Below are 14,246 nucleotides of genomic sequence, written 5' to 3' on the forward strand. Positions count from 1 at the left end.
TTACGTATTCACAACAAAATTACATTTACAAAGGCTTTTGCATGTCGGAAGGACATCCCATGGCACTGGACAGTTAAGGGTTTGCAACCAAACTGGGGGTTGGAATCAAGAGGGTGGCTAAAAGCACGATCAAAGAGGAAAGTCTTGAGGTGGGCCTTGAAGGAGGCAAAGGAGAGGGTGAGATGAAGGGATTCCAGGGTAGTGGGGGAAGAAATGCTGAAAGTCTGCCCGCCAATGATAGGGCGCAGGCAGAGCAGGGGACATGAAGCAAGCCAGTGCCCGCTGCGGGGAAGGAGTGGACAGGTTAGTATGTTGTTAATGGGTAACAGAATTTTGCATTTTTTAATTTATTTTTCTATGTCTCCACTGTTTTGTTCGTCAGCTGAGATAGAAACTTTTTTTTCAACAGTTGTCCACTACCTCCTCCTGTGTGTGTCACCTCTCCCCATTTTTCTAAATCACCTTTCTCATTAATCTTGTTTCCCAGCTCTTTCCCGATAACCCTTCGTGTTTTTCCTGCTTAGATAAACTGCTTATCCATTTTCTTTTTCAGATAATAATAATCCTTGCATTTGACATAGCAATTTATCATGTTGAGACGTCTCAAAGCGCTTGACAGGATATATTGTGGATTGACTGTATTTTGTGGGCGAAACCCACAAAATTATCAATAAATAATTCTATTCATCCAGCCTCAAGTTACTTGTAACAAAAAAGTAACAACTTAGTGTAAACAAAATCCTAATTTCACCCGTATTTATTTTTGCAAACAGTCCTTTGGATGCAGGGAGGGATTTTGCTCTCAGGTCTGTACCAATACTCCTCTGTGTTTAATCAGTTGGATATAGTTCTACAGCCAGACTGAAGTATTCACTAAATTCTTTCCCTCTGCTCCAGCTATGGCTTGGCTTTGGCCGTATACTGTAATAGTGGTGGGATTGGAAACCCTGGTTTAAGTTTATCAACAAAATATTTCCATTATTATATATCCAAAAGGTAGTTCAGCAGTTATTAAATAGACAACTTTCTTACATAAACAGGATGCCTTACACCGTACGCAACTGTGCAAATGAGATTTGCACAACAGGCACTCACAGAGTAAAGCCTATTAGAGCCAATGAATAAAAAAATGTTTGACTAATCTGGTCAACATATGTTGCATACAGCTTGCCAATAGCTTCTCAGTCATCTTACCTTCTGCCAATCATTCACAAGGAGGAGCATATTCTGGGGAAATGCAACTCACATCAAGGCCAATCATTTTTGTGTGAGAGAGTTGGGAGATTATTTTCCCCAATATTTCTCTTCAGTTTCCCATGGCAACCTAAAAACTTTTTCAGTTGGGCATTCCTCAAGGGCAGCTGTCTCCATTAACGTGGTTCTGTACACTGAAAAATATTTAAAGTGTTTGAAGATAATCTTCCCTCTTCCTTAACCCCTTCCCCAAGACCCACGCATTACGAACACCTTCCAGCTCTTGATTAATCTAATTAAAACGCGTCTCTCTCAGGGAAAACATAAGTGTAAATGAAATTGCTGATAGAGATTGTGAAGAATCCAGATAAGAATTTCTCTGACGAGGTATAAACCTAATCATGCACTTGCATCCCAGCAGACTTTCTGTTCAGTAATTTAAAAGGTTTATCACTGTACTCATGTAGAATTGAGAGGGCAGATGCAAACACCTGGTCCCAAGGCTCACTCAAAGGATTTAGATGCAAGAGGTTCCAGTTAGAGTTTGGGGATGATGCAACCTCAATGACAATCACTCACAAGAATTAAGGTAATGAACCAAGATTTTAACCATTACTATACTATACAGAAATAGTTGAAAGAAAGTTAAAATTTTCCTGTCCCAGATCACTGTTAAATGTTAACAGTGTAAAACTTTGTAAGATCGCAAATCAAACTGAACCCCAAATTTCAGAGGTCAGTGACTGAAAAACAGAAAGGAATAATTGGAGAATTGTTGACCAGGAATTAAGTACAACATCCCATCAACTTTGGATCCAGCCAAAGCTGATCAGATCATCGCCTGTCCTTGAGTAGAGTAACAATTCTGACGTTAGAAAAGAGAAGGGAGCTTCTCCTGGTGTTTTGGCCACCAATCCTTCAGATGAAGTGATTGTTCACCTCATTATGAGGTTCAAAATGACTGCCACATTGTTTGTAATGAAACAGTCAACTGACAATTGGTGTAAAGTGCTTTGAAATGATGTACAAAATGCTACAAAACGTAGTTGTTTTCTGTAGCTACATCCATGGTGGTCCCAACTCTGCCTTCCTCTTAGCCAAGTCCAAATTATTGAAGTCAGTCCAGCAAAAGGTTGGAAATCTTGCTTGGTGGCATTTCGATTCATTCCTCTTGTGTCTATTGGCATATCTCAGTTGAAGATTACCCATCCTCTAAATTCCAGTCCTGGAAGAATGGCCCATAAAGGCATCAATACTGACCAAATATTATCCAAATCAAAACATAACCACCTTAAGAAATGATCACATGGAATGGTTTATTTCATTATTATAATCTCATCCTTGGCAGCTAAGATGAATGTAATGCACCGACAGGAATGAATGCTTCCCACACTACATGCATCAATGAGTTTACATCAAATGAGTAAACATTACAGAACATAAAAAAATCATTTTTTTAAAAAAAGATCACTACCTTTTAAGTATTAAAAACCCGGCTAAGCAAATTCAGATGGGGAAAAGCAAACATGAAATTGTGTTATTCTAGTTAAAGAATTTTTTTTATTACCAAACCTTGTCATCATGAAATGCATTTGGTAGAAACAATGTTTTGCGAAGTACAGATAAGCAAATAAGCACCGTCTTTGTGGCTGGAGGCACTTGGCACAGAACAAATACCACAAGGACTGAACTTGACAGACGTGTTTAAGCATGCTTCTTTAATGGGGGATTGAGGGACACTGCATCACAGTACACATAGAGGGAAACAAGTCACGAGGCCATGATATGCTGGGTTCATATGTTTAAGAAGACCGCCTTGTAAAAGTCTCAGCACTCTTGGTTTAATGTCGAGCAGTTTTTGTTTTAAAGTTCGACGGCATTTCTGGTGTCACAGATAAAGTTCTTTTGTTTTGACATGGTGTAGCCTTTCTTGTAATTGCTTGAAAGTTGGTCTCCGATCAGGGTCAAGCTCCCAGCATATTTTCATCAGATCATAAACAGCAGGAGAACAACCATCAGGCGGGTCCATTTTGTATCCCTTCTCAACACGAGGAACAACATCTTTCAGAGGCTGAAAAAATAAATGAAAGTTAATTCTTTGCTTCTTACTCAGTATTATTCCCACCTCCCCGTCTCCACCTTAATTACCAACCTTGAATCCATGTGTGAATCCATGGATGCCAATAACCCATGGTCAGGCAAGCCACCTAGCAGTTTCATCAATGTACCTCCTAACTCAACCCTAAAGGTTGGGCTGCCACTGCCCTAAATCCTACTGAGCATTACTAAACTGGATTTCTTAATAACCACCTCCTAGTTGAAAATGGGGATTCTGTCTGGTAATTGTCAAGTGGTATCCTGTTCTGAAAGTAGTTCCCACTGGGTTGTTCCGGTTGCCAGAAGCAATCTCCAATTTCGACTCAAAAGTCTTTATTGAGAAATCTGGGCATGAAATTGCAGAGTTTTAGGTTCCATTATCTCAAGGTTCTGAAAGGTTTGACAGCAAATGCAATCAATGCTCCAGTAAAGCCACTTCTGTGCCAGGATGGATATAACAGAACGATGACATCCATTATTTAAGTTATTTTCGCAATATTGTATTCAAATATTTTGACAACTTGTTGCAAGATCCACACTTCTGTATCTTTGGAACACATATAGTTATTTATTTGATACACAATTTATAAGCACAATTGGAAAAGGCACAATAGAAAGTATGATACTGCAGCATTGTTTTCTAATCGCTTTTAGGAATTAGTCCAGTTTATGTGTACTAGATTACACAACATTGGAGGGGAAAGGGATGAAGGGGGAAGGTAAATTAAATCTCCAGTAGCTGGTAGGTCAGCCAGTGAAGTATACAATGAGCAAAATCATCAAAACAGAATACATCACAAGTGCATTCCTCATCTCCCAAAACGTACATTTGTTCATTTATTCACAATTAGAATAGATTACTATAATTAATTGGAGTGCAATGCACATTTCTTCCACAAGGGTGTACTCCTGTGCTCAGCAAACAAAGAAGCGATTTAATTTGACAGAACAGCACAAACCAGAAATGCAAGCTCCAAATACACTCCTCGTACTGAAAACAGAGCAGGCAGAGAAAACTACATAGCATTGAAAATACTATCAGAAGAAATGAGTGAAAAACAGTACATCCCAAAAGTACAACACAAGTACAAGTTAACTTTACAACATTTTGTTCTAAAGTCAATGCACCGAGATGTTACTTCTCGGTTTCTGCTATTTTTACTTCAGCTGTGCACCTGTGCTAATTGGAAACACTTTACCACTAGCTTCTGGTGCTGACGAGTCTGCTTCCCACGCTAAAATGGCCAACTTCTAGGCCATCAGATCCCAGTTTATGTCACTTCCTGCACTCTGCACACACGCAATATGTGCAGTGGAGTCCTGTAGCTCAGTGGTTAGAGCACTCGCCTCACAAGCGAGAGACCTGGGTTTGATTCCCGGCAGGGGGGGTGAAACCTTGGGCAAGTTTCCTTACTCCACACCCCTAATAATAATCCCTCAAGAAAAAAAAAGTAATAAATTGGTCACTTCAATCTACGACTGTCTGTGGGACACTGCTGTGCGTAATTGGCCCCCGAGTTTCGCCCACAAATATACAATCAATTCACTTTACAGTATATTCTGTGAAGTGTTTTGAGACGTCTAGAAGACGTGAAAAGCGCTATATCAAAAAGCAAGGATTATATGCACGATTGATGTCAGCAACTCTGAGCTTGGTCATTTATTCATGTCTTGTTTACAACATGGTGCCTGGGATATTGGGACTCAGCTTACAATGAGGTTTCCCTGTATTTATTGGTAATGGCATTTGTTGCCTAAAGTATCATGAAGGGTCTTTGAATGTGAAAATGAATTCCCACCATATCAATTTTAAAAATATATATTATGTGCCAAATAAGAAGTTAATTTTTTCTTTGCATTATATATCAATATAATTTATATTGGAGATATATTTCCTGCACTTTCACCAGAAGGTTGTATAACATTTGTTCCTGGTGTAACTTCCTGATATGAACTTTCAGTGTTAGTACAGTAATGTGTTAATGTTTCTCTGCATGAACCCTTGCTGGCTTAGATCACATTTTTTAAGCCAATGAGCACAGATCAGCTATACAGCAAATGAACCGGAGGCCAAACAGACATTTGTTTTGTTATTGCGACATTATCAATTGCCTCCTGTGGAATAAGACCCACTGTCAACTCAAATTGACAGTAGCCTGGGACACTGCCGGAATGATTAATTTGCTCGATTATATTGAAGAGGATTCCAATTACTACACATTGCTGTTGCTCAAGTTTGTCAGTGTCCTACTTTCTTTGTGCATCCAAACTAGATAAAAAAATCAGTTTCATTTCCCTTGCTGTTCTCATTTCATACATTTGGAACATTTGCATTCACATTGGTTTGAACTGTGTTCTAGCATCAGGTTATATTTTGTGGCACAAACCTTCAACATCATAAAGGTCCATGTGAGGATCTAATGCAATTTCTTTTTAAATCAGGATTCCTGAATACGGAATTCCATGAGGTTAATTTGCTTACAGGTTCCTTATTAAGGAATCCAGGTAAGGAATATCACAAATTAAGACCCAAAAGGTGCTATTTCTGTACAGACAGTGGCCACAACAATAAAGCAATGCATCGCCTCTTACCATTCTGGGATAAGGCACTCGCCCAAAGGAGTAGATTTCCCATAGAAGAATCCCAAAACTCCATACATCTGATTTAGTAGAAAATTTCTATAATAAAAAGAATAGAACTGTAACATCCAAGATTATTTTACTCTTACAGTTTAGAAATCACATAAAATTTCAAATTGTGCCAAATAGATAAAATGGTTTAGCTAGACTTAACTAATTGAGGACAGATGTCTCTTGAATGACTCTGGTCCTTGCTGGGAGATGTTAAAAAACTGCACTCCAGGACCACAAGACAATCCAGAGCTCTCCCAAGCCGAAGGAAAACTAATTATTTCAGGTCAGCAAGAGATGGCCAAATCTGCATTTAAACGTGTGTACAATGGGAGAAAGTACCACAGGAAGAAGGGGTGCTTGAAGCTTTGCCACTGGGGAGCCCTACAAAAAGGTTTCTATTGAATTTGTTCCAGAATATTCACTTGCAACCAGAGCAGCTTGTGATCTTAGCATAATAACCCGTATTACACCCGTAATTGCTCCTCGTAGAAAAACGTCACTCGAGCCACGGTGTTTCAATGTTGTAAGGTATAATAGCAGTGACTAAAGTAGGCTAACACGACTACGCGCATTTAGACTGTACCAAGCACAGGAACAAGAGATGCGTTTTACGTAGCTCACAGGGCTAAAATATGCTATCATTAGCTGGAGCAAAAATATTTTTTTTCTGGGGAGAATAATAGCTTACTTATACTACTACTCACCATCATTCCTCCCGACGGGAAAGTCGCTTTACAAATGTAATGTAATTTGTTGTTGTCATTTGAAGGGTCAGAGGGGGAGAACCTTTCATGCAATATTTAAGCACGTCTCTGTGCCAAATAATACAGATGTATGTGTGAAAAATCTGTTATACTTGTAAGATGCTTTTACCTTTTCTTTAAGAGCTTCAGGTGCAGTCCATTTCACTGGGAGCTTCCCTGTGTCTTGTGTTGATGAGGCTTCTTTTGTTAGACCAAAATCACTAACTTTAGCTATGTTATCTTCGGAGACCAGGACATTTCGAGCAGCTAAATCTCTATGTACAAAATTATTTGCTTCCAGGTATTCCATTGCTTCACAGACATCGCTGAAATACAAAACAAATTAAGAGCTGATTTGGAGACCATTTTAAAGGACACTTCAATTTAATCAGTAAAAGCCAAGACAGCTCTGTAACACTAAGAGGTGTGCTAATGATTCACTCAACACAATGTCTGATCTTGTTGCATAGAACATGAACTTTGAACCAAGGAGTTTCCTCACAGGGAGAAAGCTAGAGGGAGAATGACTATGGTCTTCCCAGTACGTGGCTACTATAAAATCTCCCTTGCACCAAAGTCGTTCTCATCTTCTCTCCTGGCAAACCACTCATGGAGTACAGGTGTCTCACATTTTTACTGCCTATATGCAGCATCAGCCCATGTGCGTATCCCCTAAAACTCTTTGCAAGACCTTTACTACTTTCTCTGATGCTCATTTCCCCCACGTGTAAGTTTTCCCATATACCCGCTAACCCTTTAAAGTTATTTCAATTACAATGATAAATCCCTCAAGCCGGTTTTACATTCAACTGTCAAACAATAAAATGTAATCTTGAAGAGACGAGAAGGGACAAACAAGTTACACTAATCTACTTTGGTTTGGCCTGGCAATCTATTACTGAATTACAATGGCCTAAGAATAGGTCACTTACCAGTCTTAAATCATAGGGATTGAAGCATGGTACAAGAGAAGGAAATATTTACCTGGATAGTAATTGTCTCAATTATACAAGAGAATCAAATAATTTTGTGCACTGACGTAGCGAACTGCTCCAATGACCCAAAGGTTCATTGCAGCACCAGACAAGCATGTTCTGAACAAATACAATCCTCATTAACATACTCACATGGAAAACTTCAGTAAACATTCTCCACCTAGAACAGACCTTCCTCTTGATCTCAGATAATCCACCAAACTGCCCTGGTAATGATCAAAGGTATCCACATAATTATTTTCAGTTTACCATTTAGAGGAACTACCATTTAAAATCTTGGTGGAGGGGGAAGTAGAAAGACAAGTCACAAATAGACTGATATGAAGGTTGAAAGAATAATATTGGGGTAAGAATAGATTAATTTTGCAGCACAAGTCTTAGTTATTCTGAAATTATCACAACATTATTTTATCTTAATAATGGTCAGGCAGAAGTCTACAGATCAACCCAAGAGTTATGGAGCTTGTTTTTAAAAAGGCACAAAAATCTGAGTTAGAAGTGTAAAATCCCAAGTTAATTTGGCACTAGGTGGGGGATTCCAACAGCCCGAAGGAAACCACCACATTATTACCATGAAAAGTTGTCACATTATACCATAGAAAAAGGCAAGCGATGAGTTCTTGTGAACCACATTCAAGTTGTTCCGACAACGCTATAGAATGCACTGGACTTAGTATTAATATCAAGAGGGGAAGTTACCACACCACTGTATAACATTTCTGTACAAAAAGCAGAATTTCTATAAAAACACACCCTTCCACCTACTTCTGCACAGTTCCATAGGAATTATTTAAACTAGATTAGTCAGATTATAGATAAAAGCAATGAAAATAACCAAACAGGATTTGTTTTTGGGGGGAGAAGGGATTAAAAGGGAAGACAACAGTTAGTTGTATAATGAATTATATCACAGTAAAAATTATGACCACGATTCAGTGAATGAATTTTAGATTCAAGTTTAACAAAACTCCAGATATGGGTCTTTTATTGGTAAAGACTATGTACATGCACTCAAGAAGCCCATACAGATCCAGATTTGCTTTCCGTGCTACTTTTTGGTTCAGATGTAAATTGGTACATCATAGCAAAGCATATCCTGTCTATGTAGCCTCTTTGAAAGTGCCATCTATTGAGTTTCTTTCCCCTTTTAAAGGTGTTTATGCTTCATCCAATGTTTGCTAAGCATTCCATGTTTTCATTAAACGCCTGTTAAAAATTGGAAGTGTTAGAATATTTTTAAAGCGATAATCGTAAAATTATACCCTCTAGTAACTGACATACAGTGGAAACAATTTCTGCTTATTTACTTCATTTAACCTCTCAGTATTGTATACCAGTATTGGGGTTCCTCATACATTTAAAAATAATTAAACTTACTTTTGCCATGTATTCTGTTACAATGTACAGAGACCCTGTTTCTTCCACAATGACACCCAAAAGCTGAACTAAGTTATTGTGACGGAGTTGCCTGCAATATAAAACACATATTCATTAGTTCTGAAGCCTGCCATTGTTATCGAAACAATTACAAAACTATGGATGTAACTAATCAGATCTTATTAAAGCTGACTTGCTCCAGAGAACAGAATAAATTTAGAGCTCCATTAAAAATTGTCACATAACAGTGTTGGGTACTGAGGTTAAATTTATGATCTTAAACAATACGCAAAGATGGGAAGATAACTGACACGTAAATGGCACGTAAACTATGACAAAACAATTCCTAACACTGGGTAAGGGCAATCAACTGGTAAAGCTGATGAATTAAAACAGAAAGCAAAGGTTGTGAAATCTGACTCAGACTATGTGAGGGAGGATCATGTTTAATTTTTTGTTGCACCCACAATGCTGAGGACTACAAGCTAGCCACGCCCGAACATCTGAGCAGTAACAAATTGCAAGAGCAGCAGCTGCATTTAGTCCACATTAACCCCAAACCAACCCAATTTGTAACCTTTAACTCATGACAGTGAAGAAAAATAGTGATGTGCATTTTCCTCAATTAGCTTAATTGCTAAATACTCTTGTCCCTCTCCCAGATTTACTCAGCACTCTGAGATGCTACCCCAATGAAGGGTGTTATGTAAGTTGTTGCGCTTTCCTTGCTAATGATTCAGTAATATCCCCAGACTTGGCTAATTTCATTCCTTTTCCCATTTTCATCCCATGGATAAAAGAGCGACAATAGTCAAATGGGTCAGATGTGATGAATGATCATTCCTTCATTTGTTTTGCTATTTTTCAAGCATAGTTTCTTCTCCCCTCACAACTAGTTTTCCACGTCACACAATGTTCCTCTTCCTCTACCCCTACCACTCGTCCCGAAAAGCTACTCATTCACTTTCTTACTGCTTTATTGTTTGCATCTCTTCCTCAGCTCTTGTAAATTAAGGCAACAATTTGATTGACGTTCCAATTAATCAAAGAACCACTTTAAAAGCATTGGAGAATAGAAAGCAGCAGTCATCACTCTGCCGGAGTATTTAAATTTTGATTCCATTTCTACATTAGATTTCTGAAAAATTATTCTTAAAGTATTAAGCATTTATTGAAATTGTGCCAGTACCATCTTAAAGATTTCGACACATTTTAAATTTTGAAATCAAAACCAACTTACACTCCAAGTGAAAGAAACCAATCATTGATTCTTAGTGGGCAGAAAGAATTGAATCGACAGTGCTTCTTAATAGACAGAAGGATTTTCAAAGCTATTATTAGAAAGCAGGCTCAGATGCACCAGACAGTGCTGGTAGAACTTACGTCATTACAGATGCCTCAGCAACAAACGCCTGTGCAGTCGCATCGTGTTTAATGCATTTGACAGCTACTTTGTTGCCTCTATGTTCACCCAACGTCACATCTGGAGAAAGAACGACGACAGATCAAGGGTCTGTGCGCTACACAAAATGAACATGTCAGTGTCTAAGATTTCACTGGGAAAATCTGGGATTTGCTTGTAAGGATCAGATATTGAACCCTGATTAAGGCAATGATTTTTTTTGAGAATTGATTTACAATGTAAAATAATTTGATACAGGGCCTTATGCCGAAATGGCTCAAAGCATGTCAGTTTTCCTGTAAAAATGTTTGTCAGACATTGCCATGCACAATTCGATGCTAGGTTTTATTATTATCTTCATCGGATGCACACACACTTTCAAGATCACGGGATATTAATTAGGAGCTGATTATTCCCCCCACGCCTAATAGCACCTAGTTCAAGTGCTGCCAAGCTAAATTCAGCTAATTTAGCACATTAAAATCTGTGAACTTCTGGACTGTATTGCTTAATGCTCTGCTGGCTAGCATTTTACCCGCTAGGCCTTCAGGCTATTGGGAAGATTGTTTTTAATTGAAAAACTGAGCTGTGAGAAGAACCAATCGGTTGGTGCACATTAGATGGAAAAATGCAGCTCAATCAGCTCGAGACTCATCATGCACAGCTATCGGACATCAAAGGTGGATTCACGTACCTCCGAATTCTCCTTTTCCTATTGTTTGCAATATTTTGAGATCTTTCATGTTTAGTGCCCAGCCACCTGGAAAACAGACACAGAAACTTAACTCAAGGTGCAGCATGGTTCCAATCCATCTGGTTTTGAATGGTCTCCAAATCGGTTACAGAAACAAAAACTGCCTCATTTGGTCAGTCAATCATAATACAACATTGCAGAAATATGCCAATACAGCTCAGTATTGCAGTAAAATGGCTCAGAAGCAAATATAAAATTATCACATGAATACGTTTTATGAAAGCAGGAAAAAAACTTGAAAATTGGTGCTGCAGCTGAATTACATTTGAGCAGTTCTGATGGGTCTGGTGTGCAGAGTTCTTGGTCAACAGGGATTTAAGGGTCAACCAGGCAAGTGCTTAGAAATGCATCAACTGATTGGTCAAATGCATGCTTCACAATGAAAAGAATATAAAGTGTTCAAACAGCAAAACACTTTTATAACTTCTGGTCAACTAAATTTAGCTTCTCACTCAAATCTAATTGGAATACACTCCCTTAAAGATTCATTAATAACTTCAAAATATTTGATTTTGAAAATATTTGCTTGAAAAAAAAACATTTGCAAGGCTGTGGGAAAAGAGTGGGACCAATTCGATAGCTCTTTCAAAGAGCTGGACACATTTTAAATGTCTGGCCTTCTTCTGTGCTGAGGGATTCTATGACTATATTGCAACTGAGGCTTACCTCCACAACAAACATCCAGGGCCACCCTTACTCCAGGGAAGCAAGGGTTGTGCCTGTCAAAAATGTTTGTCTCATAGAATAGAAAATGCAAGCTCCATGTCATGTGTTGTATGAGAGGTTCTAATTGACCAACAGGAACAGAACACGAACAAACATCTCGACACACACACATATACACACAATCTGTGTTACGGAATAAGCAACACCCATTCTTGAAAACACAGTCTAAGTTAGCAACATTTTGATTTATTACTCACTTCTAGAGAATTCATCCCGAGCCGCCACAGTGCCTTCCATAAGTTTGGGTGTGATTAGTCGTGTACATAGTCCATCAGCGTCTGTGGTGTAATGCTAAATAAAAAACGGAAACCCGTAGACAGTTAATACAAAGTGCACGCTCAACATGCAAACATTGCATCTTCCACTACCAAGTTATTGATGATTTGCTGCTCTTCTCATTTCTGACCTATGCAAGTTTCATGGTGAGGCTGACTCTCTTCAAAGCACTTAAGATGTCTTCAGGAATGTAATAGCAATTTTTAACTGCAATTTCTCTCCTATGACGAAGTATGTGGCTGTAGCAACAGCTTCCATAGCAAAACAGCTGCCCAGGTGCACCATATTCATGTCCTAAATGCTCTGTCCTCCTAAATGGGACTTTACGGTACCACTTCACCATATATCCTGTGAAGCGCTTTGAGGCGTCTCAACGACTTGATGAGGCATCACACCAAATGCAAAGATTCTTATTCTTATAAGAATCTGAAACTCATGATCGTGCAGTTTCTGAAGTATAGAAGATTACTGATTCAGGACTTGTCAAAATATTCGTCTGACTCAAAAACTGCTGCAAAACCAGGCTTATGACCATTGAGACATCTCAGTGAACTGGCCAAATGCATTCACTAACTCACTCTAGAGGCAAAGTGGTGAAACAGCATATTAGAATTTAAAGCAATTGATTGCATGTAAGGCAAGTCCCATAGCGTTCATGTAGCTATTTGCAGGCTCTGGAATTCCCATTGAGAAATCATGCTCGCATTGCAATTTCAAATACTTCTGAACCAATTAAAAGCACAGGGAGCAGTACACCCACCATTCCATCAATGCAACCACATTACACACAACAGGGGTAAGCACTCAGAGCACATGCAGCCAGCCTGACCTAGTTTGCCATGAAGTTTCATTCCCTTATGTAAATTTATAAATAATCCCAAACTCTAGTCTCCTTTATTGCTAACAATGCTTAAGTGTACAGCATTTTAAATCTGCAACTCCTATAATTTGATAATCGTTTCTCAAAACGGAAACCCAACTTTGCAGATATTGTGGTGCACTTTTAGATTCAAAGCTAAGTTTCCTTCATTCAGGAACTGATATAGCTCTTCATTTAACTCACAAGTTAGACTGCCATTATAAGGTTCTCATTTAACATACATTGTTCAAGAATCTAATTTTGCCAGTGGTTTCAAAAATCAAATTTTGCCAGTTGTTTCAACCCTTTTGCCCACAAAATATACAGTCAATTCACTTTACAGTATATCCTGTGAAGCACTTTGAGATGTCTCGAAGATATAAGGCGCTACATCAAATGCAAGGATTATTATTATTATTAACACCCAATAAAACTACAGATGTATTTTTCTGCAAACACTGCATCAATCAATTATGTGTTTTCAAAGTTAATTGAAAATTAGTTAATATAACAAAGCAAGTTGCATGTATGAACATTACTTTGAGTTGAAATCAAGAAACTACATTTTGAATCTGCTCAGTTTGTACATGCAACATGAAGAATGGGCGGTATTGATTATGCAAATCAAGCTAAAATTATCAGTTTAACAGACACAGAATCAGATGTACTTTTTGATTTGCGATCTTAAATTTGAAAAAAAATCTATTTTAGCCAATGGAGGGATGGGATGATCGAGAACATTTTGCAGAAGGGACACATTTGCAATATTTACTATATTCCATTATTTCGGAACATGAATGAGATTTTTTGGGTGGTATCAGAGGGGGAAGGGAAGACGGAATGCATTTAATTCATGTCAATGCAAGTATATTTTCTCAGTTTCCATACAGTGTTGGTAAAAATTAAACTTACTGTGCAAAGCAACTGCCCTGAGTAGTTAACCTTTCAGAAAACCTGCTTTACCTTGGTACAGCAGAGGGATTCTGGCAATACATGACCTTACCACCAATAACCATATTAAGTGAATACTGCAACTATGTTAAGATACATCTAAACTTTTTCTTCCCCCATAATCTATGCTGACCAGAAACTTCAGAATCAGGAACTGGACATTTATACCAAGCTGTTAACCACACAGCAGGCTAATGCACACAATGTTCATAGGTTTGCATTGATCAGTGAAACACAC

The 14,246-nt window shown here is 38.3% G+C and overlaps 1 protein-coding gene across 7 annotated transcripts in view; it reads right to left on the minus strand.

Moving 5' to 3' along the window:
* Positions 1 to 2,490: 2,490 nt before the first annotated feature.
* Positions 2,491 to 14,246, minus strand: part of csk (C-terminal Src kinase) — a 76,006-nt gene continuing 64,250 nt past the window's right edge. For all 7 annotated transcript variants that reach the window (XM_042342927.1, XM_042342926.1, XM_042342925.1 and 4 more), the window contains 8 exons: positions 12,120 to 12,213; positions 11,137 to 11,202; positions 10,424 to 10,523; positions 9,041 to 9,131; positions 7,796 to 7,869; positions 6,799 to 6,994; positions 5,884 to 5,970; positions 2,491 to 3,265 (listed from right to left, as the gene is read on the minus strand). In XM_042342927.1, coding sequence (XP_042198861.1) covers positions 3,083 to 3,265; positions 5,884 to 5,970; positions 6,799 to 6,994; positions 7,796 to 7,869; positions 9,041 to 9,131; positions 10,424 to 10,523; positions 11,137 to 11,202; positions 12,120 to 12,213 — 891 coding nt within the window. In that variant the 3' untranslated portion in view covers positions 2,491 to 3,082. The remainder of the gene's footprint in view (positions 3,266 to 5,883; positions 5,971 to 6,798; positions 6,995 to 7,795; positions 7,870 to 9,040; positions 9,132 to 10,423; positions 10,524 to 11,136; positions 11,203 to 12,119; positions 12,214 to 14,246) is intronic.

Source organism: Callorhinchus milii, unplaced genomic scaffold, assembly GCF_018977255.1.
Source record: "Callorhinchus milii isolate IMCB2004 unplaced genomic scaffold, IMCB_Cmil_1.0 Scaffold22, whole genome shotgun sequence".
In the NCBI taxonomy this organism is placed as follows: Eukaryota; Metazoa; Chordata; class Chondrichthyes; order Chimaeriformes; family Callorhinchidae; genus Callorhinchus; species Callorhinchus milii.